The 14133-nt window shown below is 35.6% G+C and overlaps 1 protein-coding gene across 2 annotated transcripts in view; it reads right to left on the bottom strand.

Annotated features, from left to right (window-relative positions):
- Nucleotides 1-14133, bottom strand: part of MACROD2 (mono-ADP ribosylhydrolase 2) — a 2046639-nt gene that overhangs the window by 62277 nt on the left and 1970229 nt on the right. For both annotated transcript variants that reach the window (XM_045445353.1, XM_045445352.1), the window contains 3 exons: nucleotides 13532-13609; nucleotides 2077-2151; nucleotides 1726-1818 (listed from right to left, as the gene is read on the bottom strand). In XM_045445353.1, the coding sequence (XP_045301309.1) occupies nucleotides 1726-1818; nucleotides 2077-2151; nucleotides 13532-13609 (246 nt within the window). The remainder of the gene's footprint in view (nucleotides 1-1725; nucleotides 1819-2076; nucleotides 2152-13531; nucleotides 13610-14133) is intronic.

The raw sequence follows: 14133 nt of genomic DNA, 5'->3' as shown, positions 1-14133 counted from the left end.
GGCCAAGTTAAGTATCTCTGGTAAGGAAGGAGAGGGAAAACCAGTCCACATGCATTATTACTCTCCTGCAGTGAAAAGTCAATTTCAAAAAAAAAAAAAAAAAAAAAAAAGAAGCCCAACTTCAAAGTTGCTATAAGCAAGTAGCAGAATTTGACTTCACTTCTTATGTGTCATTCTGCCATTTGCTATAGAGCATTGACATCCCTGCAAGGCAGAGGGAGGTTGGTATTTAACTCTTCAGGAACTAGAGGAGAGCCAGTTGCTGAAGGACCAAGGGAAACCCGTCAGGGTGTGCTGAATGCCAGCTTTTCCCCTGTAGGTCAAGTTAAAGAGAAGAAAATGTGGGGCGGCTGGGTGGCTCTCTCTCAAATAAATAACTAAACTTAAAAAATAAACAAACTTAAAAAAAAAGAAGAAAATATACTAGTTGTTTGCTGTTCCTCATTTGCACGTCTTGTCTTGAGGTACAATATACAAAGTAAATGATTTCTGCTGTAGAGAAATTGAGCAGGCAGGCAAGACATTGTGTATTTTACACTTTAGATGTACAACTGAAGAGAGCAGTGCCATGTATCTGTGTCTCAAGTAAGGGTTGTATCAATTCTCTGTTACCATCATCAGACTTAAAATACTCCAGATATGCCATTTACTAGACTTGCCGGGAACTTCGTGACATGAGCCTGAACTGGGATGGAAGAGTATTGTGCTCTAAATGCAGTGGAAATTTTTAAAAGATGTCAAAATTACTAACCCGGCTTAGTAATTAAACTGTGTCAATGCCCCTTGCCAAGAAGAGTTCATAATTTGGAGGCAGTAGTTACTATTGACCTGATTTTACCATTAAGATCATGTCTGCCTTTTAATTTGGAAACAAAATTGATCCCTGTGTTCTATAAAGAGGGCCTGTCAAGTTATTACTTTGTAACTGCTTTGCAAACACATATTTATTTAAGAGCAGCATGACTTATGATAGAGTATACCAGACAAGTCATTTCATTTTTTATTTCATATTTGGGCTTCTTTTAAGAGATTGCTTTATATTTAAAAATCATCCAGTTCTTTCAATAAGAACTTTGATAATAGTTTTTTAAAATAGATGCTTTAAAAAGATGTATGTCTTTCTCCAATATATTGGCTTCATGCCCCAAGTAGTGCTTTAAAATTTACAAAGTATTCGTTCCTCCTATGGCTTCAGAAATCGTTATGATGCTCACTTATTTATTTTTTTTAGCAGTATTCAATATTATTGTATCCTAGTATTAGTGGACAAAGCCTACAATTGAGAAGGTTCATATAATGTGTACATTTTACATAAATTGCTTCCTTAATCACTGCCATATGAAGGACGACAGAAGGAAATCAATACAGAAAGGTTAATGTGTGTGTTTTAAAGCCATCTCAGACTTTCTAAGACTCTCATCCATCTAGTCCTTAATTTCAATTTCTTATAGGCATTCTCAATGCTATAATTTTTAAATTAAATTAAATAGAAATGAATAATAAAAATATCTTCAAACTATTTGGAAGGACGAAACAACTGTTACAAATATCTTCTTTTGCTACTTCTAGATTATTCTACTCTCACAAGTAGGCTGAGGATGAAAGAAATGTTCATTTTCCCCCTTCACAGGCTGCTCTTCCAGGAGGATAACTGATGGTTGCATTGTAGGCGAGAATCCAAAGGAATTCATTATTCCTGATGGGTTAATTTAAGAGCAGTCCTACCTTTTTCACCTTCTTTTTCCTCTTGGTCATCTGTTAGCAGGATCACTTCTGGTTGCTCAACAGTCGTGGCATCATCTTGGTTTAGTGAAAGCTCTAAAGAGAGCCAGAAGGACACTCAGGGATGTTTTAATTGGAATCATTGAGAGAACACAGTGACTAAAGCAGAGAAACTTCAAGTTCTTTTTTTTTTTCCCCTTCAAGTTTTAACAGGCACACAAAGCAGAACACTATTGCCATTCTCCAGTAATCAGTGCTTGAAAGACAGACCCACACCACTCACATGCACGGGATATGCAGAAGTCATGGTTTAGTTTCATCTCATTCTCTGATAACACATTCTGGTTTTAATACCTTCAGTTTCCATATGTGAGCTCTGGGACTCTGCCTCAATTTTTATCTCATTCTTCGCTGAGTCATGTTCTTGTCCTGTGAAGCACAGTGATTGAAAGAGAGAGAGAGAGAGAGAGAGAGAGAGATGCATGACCATAGCTTTATCCCTGGTTTGAAAAAGCAAAAAATTAAAAACCATGTTTTGATCAATCATGGAGAGGCAGAGAACAGTTTTGAACCAAAGTGGACAACTTTGCAAATCATCAAATTTATGCCATTTATTTTGTGAGAGCTATCCTGACAATTACGCAAAAACCTCTTCGAACTGACTGGTGTAATCTGTGTTTAGTTTATTAATGCACTGAACGTCTATGGGCACAACCTGGAAGTTTTGAAATTTTAAATAATTCCTGGGCTGTATGGGTTATCTACGCTTAATTTTCCTTTAAGTATAGACATTTCCTATATTGAGGATTCCTAGAAAGTGAAAACACTAGTATTCTCATTCTCCCATTAAATGAGCATGAAAAATGTAAGTAATGTGAGCACACAGGGATCGGGTCACCTAACACCTTAACCATTCTGTTAAGACACCTAATAAATATAGCAAAAGTCAGGAGAGGGCTCAGCCAATTCTTGATTACTCCAAGGCTGATTATCTAGTAATGTTTTTTTTCTTCCACACCCCCCTGGTTTCTCCCCTTTAGTCCCCCCTGTAGAGTTTAGAATATTTAAGTGCTCATTAAGAGAGGAAATCGAAATCTGTCCATTTCTCTCATTTTAATGAAAGATTTTTTGCTGAGAACATTTATTTTTTTTTAATGCTGCGAACATTTAACTGTTGAAATAAAAAAAAAAAAAATCCAGAGCTAGAGTTGGTTATAGGTATGAAGGGGATGCAGAGGAGCTTGGGCTCTGACTGGGCACATCCCTGTGGTAGATTGCATTATTGTTTCAACTTGCCCCTACATCTTCCTGTAAGAGGATTCTACTTCATTGTCTGTGACCATGTGACCTGCAGTGGCCCCTGGGGGACAAGTGTTTGTTCCCACCTCACTGACACCAGGCCAATAGGGTGACTTGGTTTACAAAATGGCACAGCAACACACATGACAGATACTACATTTGAGCAGAAGCTTCAAGATCCATTGCATGTTTCCTCCATCTTTCTTGCTCCTAATAGAGCGCCCTCCTTCAGGTTTATATCCTGGAATTAAAACATGTGGAGCAGAACCAGGCAGAGACACAACAAACCTTTGTTGCTGTAAGCCAATGGGACTTTTAGGATTATTTGTTATATACGACTCTTTATAGTTCCCTCTTTAATACAAATATTCTTAAGGTGCTCACAATATGGCTTCCCCTTGGTTCATGCTCTGCTAGCACGACCTAAAAAAGAAATTTTTTGACACCACTCCTCTTGAGCTCAATTTTAATCTGATAAAAGGATCTGATAAAATAATTACAACTTTGGCATATTTATATGTCTGATCATTGAAGCTAAATATCTCAAGCTGTCTTTGATGACTATCTGTCATCACTCCTAAAATTCATTGCAATGGCAAGTCTTGATGATTCTTTAAAATGTTCCTCTTTTCCCACTTTCCATTTCCCCTTCACCTTTCCCCATTTAGGGATATATTATCTGTCTCTTGGATCTGTCATTTTCTTCTCCTGTAGTCAATCTTGTGAATTGCTAGCAGAAATATCTTTTAAAACATAGATTTGATCAAGATGTTTCCCCTGCTGATAAACCCCATTCATCTCCATTCCTCTCTATTGCTACTTAAACTATGGTCCTTGGTAAGCAATACTGGAATTTCAAAAATACAGGAGTTCAGGTCTTATCTCAGACCTACAGTCAGATTCTGCATTTTAACAAGATTTCTAAGTATCTGTAAGTTCATTAATGCTTGAGAAGCACTGACCTAGAGGATAAATGTATATCTGCAAATTATTTATCCAATAAAAAATGCTAAACGTGGCCCAGACACTTCACATACATTATCTATAATTACCACATTAGCCCTGCAACGTAAGTATTGTGATCCCCATTTTGCTTTCAACATTTTTAACTGGGTTTATCTGACTACACATCCCTTTTTCCTTTTTGTTTTGCCTGGAAATGTCTTTATTTTGTCTTTTAATTTTTATTTTTTTTATTGATAGAGAAAGAGATGGAGGGAACACATGGGGGAGGGGCAGAGATTGGGGGAGAAAGAGAGAGAGAGAGAGAGAGAGAGAGAATACAAGCAGGCTTCACACTGTCAGCACAGAACCTGATGAGGGACTCGAATGCACAAACTGCAAGATGATGCCCTGAGCCAAAGTTAGATGCTTAACCAACTGAGCCACCCAGACGCCTCTTATCAATCCTATTTCTGATAAAACTAAAGCCACGGGTTTTGCATTCCAGTTTTATCCTGGATAAATACTAGATGGATACCAGAATGGCCGGATAGAGAGAAGGATTATATCACATGGAAAGTGAAGGGGATTTCTCAATTTATTTCCTGGCAAACATCTTGCCTGAATAGCTATTTCTAGCTATCCAAACAAACAGGGGACTTAAAAAATGAAACATAAAAAAAGAGGGGAATTATATAGTAACGAAAAATATTTTTGTAAAAGATATATTCAGAAGAACAAAAAACATATACAGTGTTTTTTGTGTTTGCAAAGAACTGATGAATAAAGAAATGAAAAGATGGATTGAAGAGCATAGATACTGTCTGAGGCATTGTGAAAAACCTACAAGCCTAAAAGCAAAATGACAACATTAACATCAGCAGTGGATGTCATAAAAAGAATAAGCACTATAGATAAATTAATGGTTTAGAAATAAAACTTCTGAATTAAAATTCACTAAGAAAGCAAAAGGAGAAAAGGAAACATAAAAAGATGATAAACACAGAGGACAGAAAATAGCAATAGAATTTCTAATTTAAGGATTAGAGGAAATCTAAGCAGCAGCATTTTTTTTTTTTTTATGTGAGAGCAACCATTAAAAAACACATCATGAGGTTTTAGAAGACTGTAGAATGTAGAATGTGACTTCATTTTTTGTAAGTATCTACTATCTACTACTATCTACTAACCATCTACTATTTTGTAACTCATCAAACATGCCCTTATACATATTTATATTAATGGGAACAAAAGCTAGGAAGGCTTTTCTTAAATGTTAACACTGGATCTTTGAATGGTAAGTAGGATTTTAATTTATGGGATTTTTATTTTGCTAACCTGCATTTTATATTTTACAACAAATGCATATTATATAATATAATAATCATAATGAAACAATTTGGGAATCAGAGGAAAGTGCTTTCTATGATATCACAGAAGAAAAATTTGTAACCAAAAGGTGTTTGTGTCTAGCTAAATCCAGTTTCCTTTGCTCAGTGTCTATTCTATTTGAACTCTAAAATACTTGAGAAATTCAGCTGTTGAGGAGCTCTTTCTTCTTGAGTGTCCCTTTTTAAAAAATGTTTATTTATTATTTATTTTTGAGAGAGAGCAAGCAAGTGGGGGAGGGAGAAAGAGAGAAGGAGAGAGAGAATCCCAACCGGGCTCTGTGCAATTAGCACAGAGCCCAACACAGGGCTGGAAACCTGAGATCATGACCTGAGCTGAAATTAAGAGTCGGACGCTTAATTGACTGAAACAGCCAAGTGCCCCTGAATTTCCCTCTTTTTTGTCTTTTGGTCAACTCATCTACCTTCCATTCTCTCTATATCCCAACCTGGTCACCATTTTCTAAACCCATTACTTTATTTCTTGCCTTTGTATCCACTCAACATGTGTTCTCACTGGTTGAAACACCCCCCCCCCCACCCTCGCCCCACCTTCTATCTAGTAAAAATCTCCTCATCTTTCAAAACTAAACCATCAATTGACGTTTCTTTGCAATATTCTCTGAATCACTAGGCAGGATCAATCATTTTCACATATTTTCTTATTGAGTTTTTTGCTCATTTATCTTCTTCTTATTCTTCTTATCATACTGTAATATAGTTGTATCTGTTTGTCTGTCTTACTGGGTTATGGGCATTGTGAACATAAAAATTGTGCTTTATTCATATTTCCCTTCCCAGCACCTACTAATAAGGAGTGGTTGGTAAATGCCTATTTAATTGGCTGTCCATTATAGTACTCATCAAGGTCAGCAAGCAGTAATTAGGGACTGTAACTTACTTTCTATTGCATCCTTTAGCAACAAAGTAAGTGCCTTAGGCTGCTAAGCACTCTGTATACTATATTTACTGCAAAAAAACCCTGGAATAAGAACTCAAAATTTTAGGCAAATCACAACATCTTTGGGCTTCACTTTCATTATTTATTTTTAAGGCTGCAAAACTAGATAATTTCCTAGATTCCCTCTATCTTTGGCATTCAATGAGGGTCTATCTCCTGGTGAAGTTTCTAGTCACTATTGATGTGTGTTTATTAGATAGATGATATTGAGAGAGAGCATTCACTGAGTGAGGCTCATTCTCTATCACTGTTGATATGGGGAACCAACCATCACACCTACGGCCAAGATCACTGCTGGGACCATTACCTCATCATTTGCAATTTGGCTTTGTTCATACAATGAAGGAAAAGAGTAGAGCCTTCAGAGAATAAAAGCAGCCACTCTGCATTCCCGTGTGTCCCAGTTCCAGTGCCCCACTTGACAAATCTTCCAAGGAATTCAATCAGGGATAGGAAGACCGCATTCAACAGAGCCTGGGTATCTACTGATACAGGGGAGACTGCCTAAGGGCTGTTGATGAATACTAGGGATTTTCTCTTTGCCTAGTAAGTCCTGGTACTTCACTTAGAGGATAAGAGCCCATTGCAAATTTCTTTCAGAGTATTTCTTTCCCCCTGCCTTTTCACTTGTACCCACTCTTGATCTGTTTCACCCGTGTGCTTTACATATTTTGGAAATCTTTTCCTGAACGGAAATACATATATTTTCTTCTTTTTAATTTTTCTGAAATAAAGCCAGTAAAATAACATGGGGAAAGAAACGAGGTGCACAGCTTTGAAATCCAGGAATAATCATATTTGCTCATTCATTCCTGAGCCAAGCCAGGACTGGGCATAGTATGGGAAAAGGAGGTATGTGTGAGCTCCTAGCCCTGCACCCCAGCCTGCTGTGTGTTAATGATGACTCCAGGGGTCTCCAGCCCTTCTGCCTTTCTCTGCAGTGCACTCAGACATTCCACATTCCATCTTGCTTTCTTGACCCCATGGGGGCAAGCTTTATGTTTGCCTCTCCACATTCAGTCTAGTTGAATTCCACCCACTGTCCTCTGCCCTAATCCCTCCTGGCAGAGGAAACAAAGGAATATAAAGGATCCCACAGTTCATATATATATTTTTATACAGTGAACTCAATCATCCATGCTAATGGGAGGGGACTATTAGAACAGATAATCCAAAAATCCATTCACTTTTCTTTAGAAATAGATCACGTGATTATTTCTTGGAGCCCTGGTAATTAAGTTTGGCTCAAGCTAATGCTTTAAATAATTTGCATAAAAATTGGACTGGGGCCATCAGTCTGGAACTAAACATTTCTAGAGGATAAACCTAAATTCACTCTGTAAATGGGCTGTAAATGGGCTGTTTCTGAACAATAGTAACAAAAGTATAGTTTTATTGTTTGCAGATTATTATAAGCTCAGATCTTCATAAGAACAAAGACTTTGCTACTTAGATGCTTGTCTTAAAGATAATGGAAATTGTGTCCTTTTGTTAAACTGGAAACTTGATTGCTGCAAATATTCAAAATTTTATGTTTACCATGTCTAAAAATACCCCAGTTTCAGAACAAAAGTTAAACCTAGATTAGTGTGAACTTGATTATCTTCTAGAACCTTTTGTCATCTCTTGGGGCCAAAAAAACCCTTACTTTCTTAATGTAAATTATTTCTAAAATTATTTTTTCTTGCAGTTACAAAAGAATTGTAATTTCCTCATGGAAACAGTGAAAAGTACATATAAGTGTTGAGCATGATGAATAATTTTATAACTATAATTTATAGCTTTATGACTTTGTCATTGTTAATATTGTAAACTGTGATCTTTCTTGTGTGTGTATACATATGTATGTAGATATACACCTGTGCATGCATACGTGTGTGCAATGAACTTTTTTTTAAAATTTTTAATGTTTATTTATTTTTGAGAGAGGCAGAGACAGAATGCGAATGGGTTAGGGGCAGAGAGAGAGGGAGACACAGAATCCAAAGCAGGCTCCAGGCTCCGAGCTGTCAGCACAGAGCCTGAGGCGGGGCTTGAACCCACCAGCCTTGAGATCATGACCTGAGCCAAAGTTGGACGCTCAACCGACTGAGCCACGCAGGTGGCCCTGAACATTTTTGTAAATACATGTCTCCCTACTCTTGGTGGATGTTACTTTAAGACAAATTCCTAAAGCATAGCTCTTGGATAAAAGTATGAACATTTTACTTTTTATTAGGTTTCGTCAAAATTGCTGATAAGGAGGTTACACCTTTCAGGCTCCCATCAATGGTGTGTGAGCATGTTTGGATACCCTATTCCTACCAATTCTGTGTATTATCAATCCTACTGAAACTTACCTGATACTCAAAAGGAGAAGACACTGAAATCATGTTTTATTTGCATTTCCTTAAGTAAGAGAGTAATTTCTTCATATTTATTACTATATTTCTTATTTTGTAAATTATAATTGAGCCCATTGCCTGTTTTCCTCCTAATTTTTTTTCTTACTGAATTATGAGGTCTTTTTTTTTCTTTAGTAAGAAAATCAATTCTTTGTTATTTTGGCTGAGCATACTTTTCCTGGAACTTTTTCTTTAGAATTTGATTATAATCTTTATCATCTCAAAATGTGTATATTTACATTTAGTCATTTCTTTTATGACATATATTGACATATGCAGACACATATTGCAGGTACATATATGCATATAATCATGTATATGTTTTTATGTACAGTTCAAAAAGCAGTTCTTATTTCAAAATTAAAAAAAAAAACCTTGCCATTTATTTCTTTTAGTCTAGTATTTTTAATTTTATTTTTACATTTTATCTTGGGTCCTCTTGTAATTTAAGTTGGTGTAAGGGTTAAGCTGGGATTCAGGTGATTTTTCCAAATGGTCAACTAGTTGTCTTAATGCCATTTATGGAGTTATCTGTCTTCGAAATGTCAGCCTGAATATGTACTAAAAACCTAGATCTACTTTGGTCTATTTCTAAACTCTTTATTCTGTTTCATTGATCAACTTGTCTATTCCTAAAGTAGAACTACACTGCTAATCACATTTTTCAAAGATTCCATATTATTTTTAGTCTATTTATTCTGTCATTGACTGAAAATATTATCAGTGAATTCCCCCATTGAATTTCCAAATGGATTTTATTCATATTATATCATCTGGCACATAAAAACCCATCATTATTATATTAAATCAGGGACTTAAATTTTTACTGATACAAAATTTCGCTTTCTCGCTCAATACTTTTTGCTAGAACTCTAACTGGATAGATTCTAAAGTAGTTTTCCATGTTTTCTTTTGATGTTCACTTCCCAAATACACCTTTTCTGACTTTATATTTTTTACATCCTTACTATTTTTTAAAATTAATTCAACCTGATTGGCTTTTACACTTAATAAAGCAACCTAATTATATTTCTTGTCATAATTAGTTGCCTGTGTTTCTGTTATCTTATTTGATATATTGTGCTTTTCTTACACTCCTACTTATTTTTTTATTATTTGCATTATTGAATACACTTTTATGTTTGGTATGGTCTTTCTGAGAAATTTAAAGAGTAAGATTTCTTCCTTTAATTCTATTGTGATTTAATTCTATTTGTGATTATCATCAAATTTTTCAAACTTATAGTGTCATAATCTATAGCAGAGCAAGATTTTTAGTTTTTGACTGAAGTCAGCATATTGTACAACCTTCCCCGCTTCCCACCATAATCTTTGCTGTATCAACTCTGACATTGATACTTCCTTTCTTTTCTCTCCCTCTTTCTTATTTTCTCCCTTTCTTCATTCCTCTTTTAACTATTCTATAAAAATGCCACAAACATAGAGAAGTTCACAAACAATATAGACAGCTCAATCAAATAACCAAAAGCAACTAGAAAAACTATATATCCTTATGATAACTGTCCAGCCAGAAGCCCTGCTCATGGGCAATCAGAACCTCTTCCCTAATCACCAAACTTAATCAGCACTCTAACTCAGAGTAATCACTACCTAGGTTTTCTTTATCATTTTCCCACTCAAACATGACTTTCCTAAATAGTTATCTTTTCCTGCTTTTTGAACTTGATATAAATGAAATCGTACCCTATGTAGGCTTCTGTACGTTTTTAATTTAACATTATCCATGCTTTAGCCTGTAATTTTAGTTTGTAGTTTCCAATAAGACTTTTGCTTCATCTTTATATTTATTCCTATGTAACTTGCCTTTTTCTTCTGATTGTTTTTGAATTTTTGTTTATCACTGGTGTTGAGCAAGGTGATTACAATGTACTCGGTTATAATTTTCTTTACCTTTCTTGTGCTTTGGGGTTGTAGAACTTCTTGGCTATGTGGGTTCATAGTTTTCATCAAAGTTTTGAAAATTTCAACTATTTTTATTTCAAGTATTTTTTTTCCTCCTCCTTTCCCATGCTTGCTTTCAGAAATTTCAATTTATGTATATTGGAATTGGTATTACCTTTCACGTTCTTCTGTAGCTCACTGATGATCTTTTCAGTTTTCAGTCATTTATTCTCTGTGTTTCAATTTGGATAGTTTCTATTGCTACATCTTCAAATCCACTAATCTTTTCTTCTGCAGTGGCTAATCTGCCATTATTCCCATCAAGTGTAATTTTCATCTCTAGAAATTCAATTTGGGTCATTTTATATCTTTAATACCTCTAACATAAACAATACTTCTTTTAGCTTTCAGAAGATGTGGAATACAATTATAATACCTTTTAACATGGCTTTTCATATTCATTATGCTATCTGTGCCATTTCTGAATTGATTTATATTAACTGACTTCTCTTCTCTTATAGGTCATACCTTCCTGCTTATTCTCAAAATTGGTATCACAGGGGCACCTGGGTGGCTCAGTCGATTAAGCTTCCGACTTCAGCTCAGGTCATAATCTTGTGGTTCGTGGGTTCGAGACCTACATCAGGCTCTGTGCTGACAGCTCAGAGACTGGAGCCTACTTTGGATTCTGTGTCTCCCTCTCTCTCTGTCCCTCCCCTGCTCACGTTGTCTCTATCTCTCAAGAATAAATGAACATTGAAAAAATATTTTTTAAAAAGAATTGGTATCACTGATATTTATTTAGACTTATCCAATAATTAGTATTTACTATGCTTGTAATTCTTTTCACTTGTTCCTTCTAGTACATTTGTGATAGACTTTATCATTCTATCCTCTGTATTTGTTCCCTTTCTTCAGCATTTGCCATCTCTACTGTTTTTACTTTGGATATATTCTTCTGACCTAAATTATAGTTCACAAATTCTCTTTTAGTTGTATCTAATATGTGTTTAAACCATGAATCTATTCTTTACATTCTTCATTTCAGTAGTGGCATCTTTCACTTTTAGACTTTCCTTTATTTTTCTTTTATGTTGTTTTGTTTTGTTTTGAATTTCCAGTTCTCAGCTAAGTTTTTCAGTTTTGTCTTTATCCCCTGTAATAGCAGTCAGCAAAATTATTTTATACTTTATACTTTATATACTTTATTTAATCTGTACTTTATTTCTATACTTTATATACTTTATTTTATAATAACTCGAATATTTTCAGCCCCAAAGGGCCTATTTCTCTTGATTGTTTTTTTATGTTATCTTGTTTCTTTTGGTGGGGGGTGGTGGCTATTTTTTTTTTTTTTGTATGTGTGCGCTGAACATTATGTTTAACAAATAGTTTTTGTAAATGGCTTGACATCTGTAATACTCTTCCTTTTCCATCTAATAAATGTTTTACATTTGTTTTTCTCAGGTGCCTATAGGGACTAGCATTCTGGGTTGGTCTTAGTTTAATTTGAGGATTGAGATGATTCAAAGCTGGGCACCAGTCTTTCGGAAAGCTGGTCTACTGTGGGTTCATTATTTCTGTTAGGGTACATATCTTTGGGGTTTCAACACAAAAACTAAGGGTTTACCGTGTTCCCTTGCCATTGTCAGCAATGGGACTCCAGATACCTTTTGTAGGATCAGCAAATGACCTAAAATAAAAACAGCTTCAATTCTGCGCTCACATCCCTGGATATGTATTTTTTACCAGAACCTGGTCTGACAATTCTTCACTATCTTGTTAGCTCTCTGTTGCCTTTAAACAGAACCCATAATTTTTGTTTGTTTGTTTGTTTTGTTGGTGTAGGTTGTCTAGTTATCTTCAGTGACAATAATCGTCTATTTAGACTTTCATTCCTGAAAACACAAGTCTTTCCTTTTTCTTTCTCATTTTGAAACAACACACCATAATTTTCAAAGATAAAAGCAAAAATTTAAAACATTCTGATACCAAGTTTGAAGCAACTCTTTCAACATTTTCATACATATAATGAATGAGTCTCTTATCATATAGTCATTTCCAAATGAGTCTTTCTCAGTCTTGACTTTTTCCTTCCTTTCTATATTTCTTGTTTTTGCACAGGATTTTTGTTAGTTTACTCAGAAAGGATACTTGAGGGGTGTATTTTCTTAATCTACGTATTCCTGAGAAAATATTACTCTTGACTTCATGCATGAATAATGACTTCACTAAATATAGAAACTGTGTCCTTCAGAGCAATGGAAATGTTACCCCATTTCATCTAGTATTTAGAATTGTAGAAGAAAGCTAATGCTAATCTGATTTTGGGACTTTGTTTGTAACCTGATTTTGATTTTCCTTTTTTTTTTTATCACTTATCTTCAGAAATTCCATGAGGCTTTGTAGATTTCTGTTCTTATTTGAGTTTTCAGTATCTTGGCCTATAAATATGTGTACCCTTGTGTTTTGGGTGGAGGAGCTGGTTTGCATTAGGAAAACCTTTTTTCTCTTATTTTTCTAAAGATTGTTTCATTTCTGTTTGTTCTAGTCTCTCTTCTTGGTATTCTGAGGATATGTAGATTCAGTCTCCTAGATATATTCTCTATATGTCTCACATTTATTCTCATTGTTATCATACCTTCATTTCTGTAGTTGTACACCCAATGCCTATAGAGTATAGGCGGGTAACTAAAATAAATAAATCCAGATGGGTACAAAAATAAGTGATGAGGATCGTGGAGAGCAAATTTCCCTTCCAAACTTGGCAGGTACCAATTACTTGATATTCATAGCTAATAAAATAGTATCAGATTCCATTCTGTCTCCAGAAAAACTAAAATTCATGTTTTTTGTTGTTGTTGTTGTTCGTTTGTTTTTTAATGTAGTAGTTCTCAGTAGAAAAAAAAATGAAAAAGGAGTTCACAACTTACCATTGGGATGATCTTGGTCACACACAGAATGATCTGTTACTTCATTGTCTTTTGTAATACTATCGTCCTTTGCAGAATCTGACATGACAAACAAGCAAAACCTCTAGTCAGCATTTTTTAAGTTTATTATTTGTTTTGAGAGACAGCACATCTGGGGGAGGAACAGAGAGAGAGGAGAGAGAAAGAATCCCAAGTAGGCTCCGCACTGCCAGTGCAGAGCCCGATGCAAGGCTCTGACCCACAAAGCCACAAGATCATGACCTGAGCCGAAACCAAGAGTCAGATGCTTAACCGACTGAGCCACCCCTAGTTAGCATTTTTAACTAGGAAGTAGGGCAGCTTCCAGCACTGACATGATAGCTCTATCTTTGGGGAATGTAATTTATTATTATTATTTTTTATTTTTTTATTTTTTTTTCAACATTTATTTATTTTTGGGACAGAGAGAGACAGAGCATGAACGGGGGAAGGGCAGAGAGAGAGGGAGACACAGAATCGGAAACAGGCTCCAGGCTCTGAGCCATCAGCCCAGAGCCCGACGCGGGGCTCGAACTCACGGACCGCGAGATCGTGACCTGGCTGAAGTCGGACGCTTAACCGAC

The sequence above is a fragment of the Leopardus geoffroyi genome, chromosome A3, assembly GCF_018350155.1.
Source record: "Leopardus geoffroyi isolate Oge1 chromosome A3, O.geoffroyi_Oge1_pat1.0, whole genome shotgun sequence".
NCBI lineage: Eukaryota > Metazoa > Chordata > Mammalia > Carnivora > Felidae > Leopardus > Leopardus geoffroyi.
This window is presented reverse-complemented; position numbering and strand designations above follow the sequence as displayed.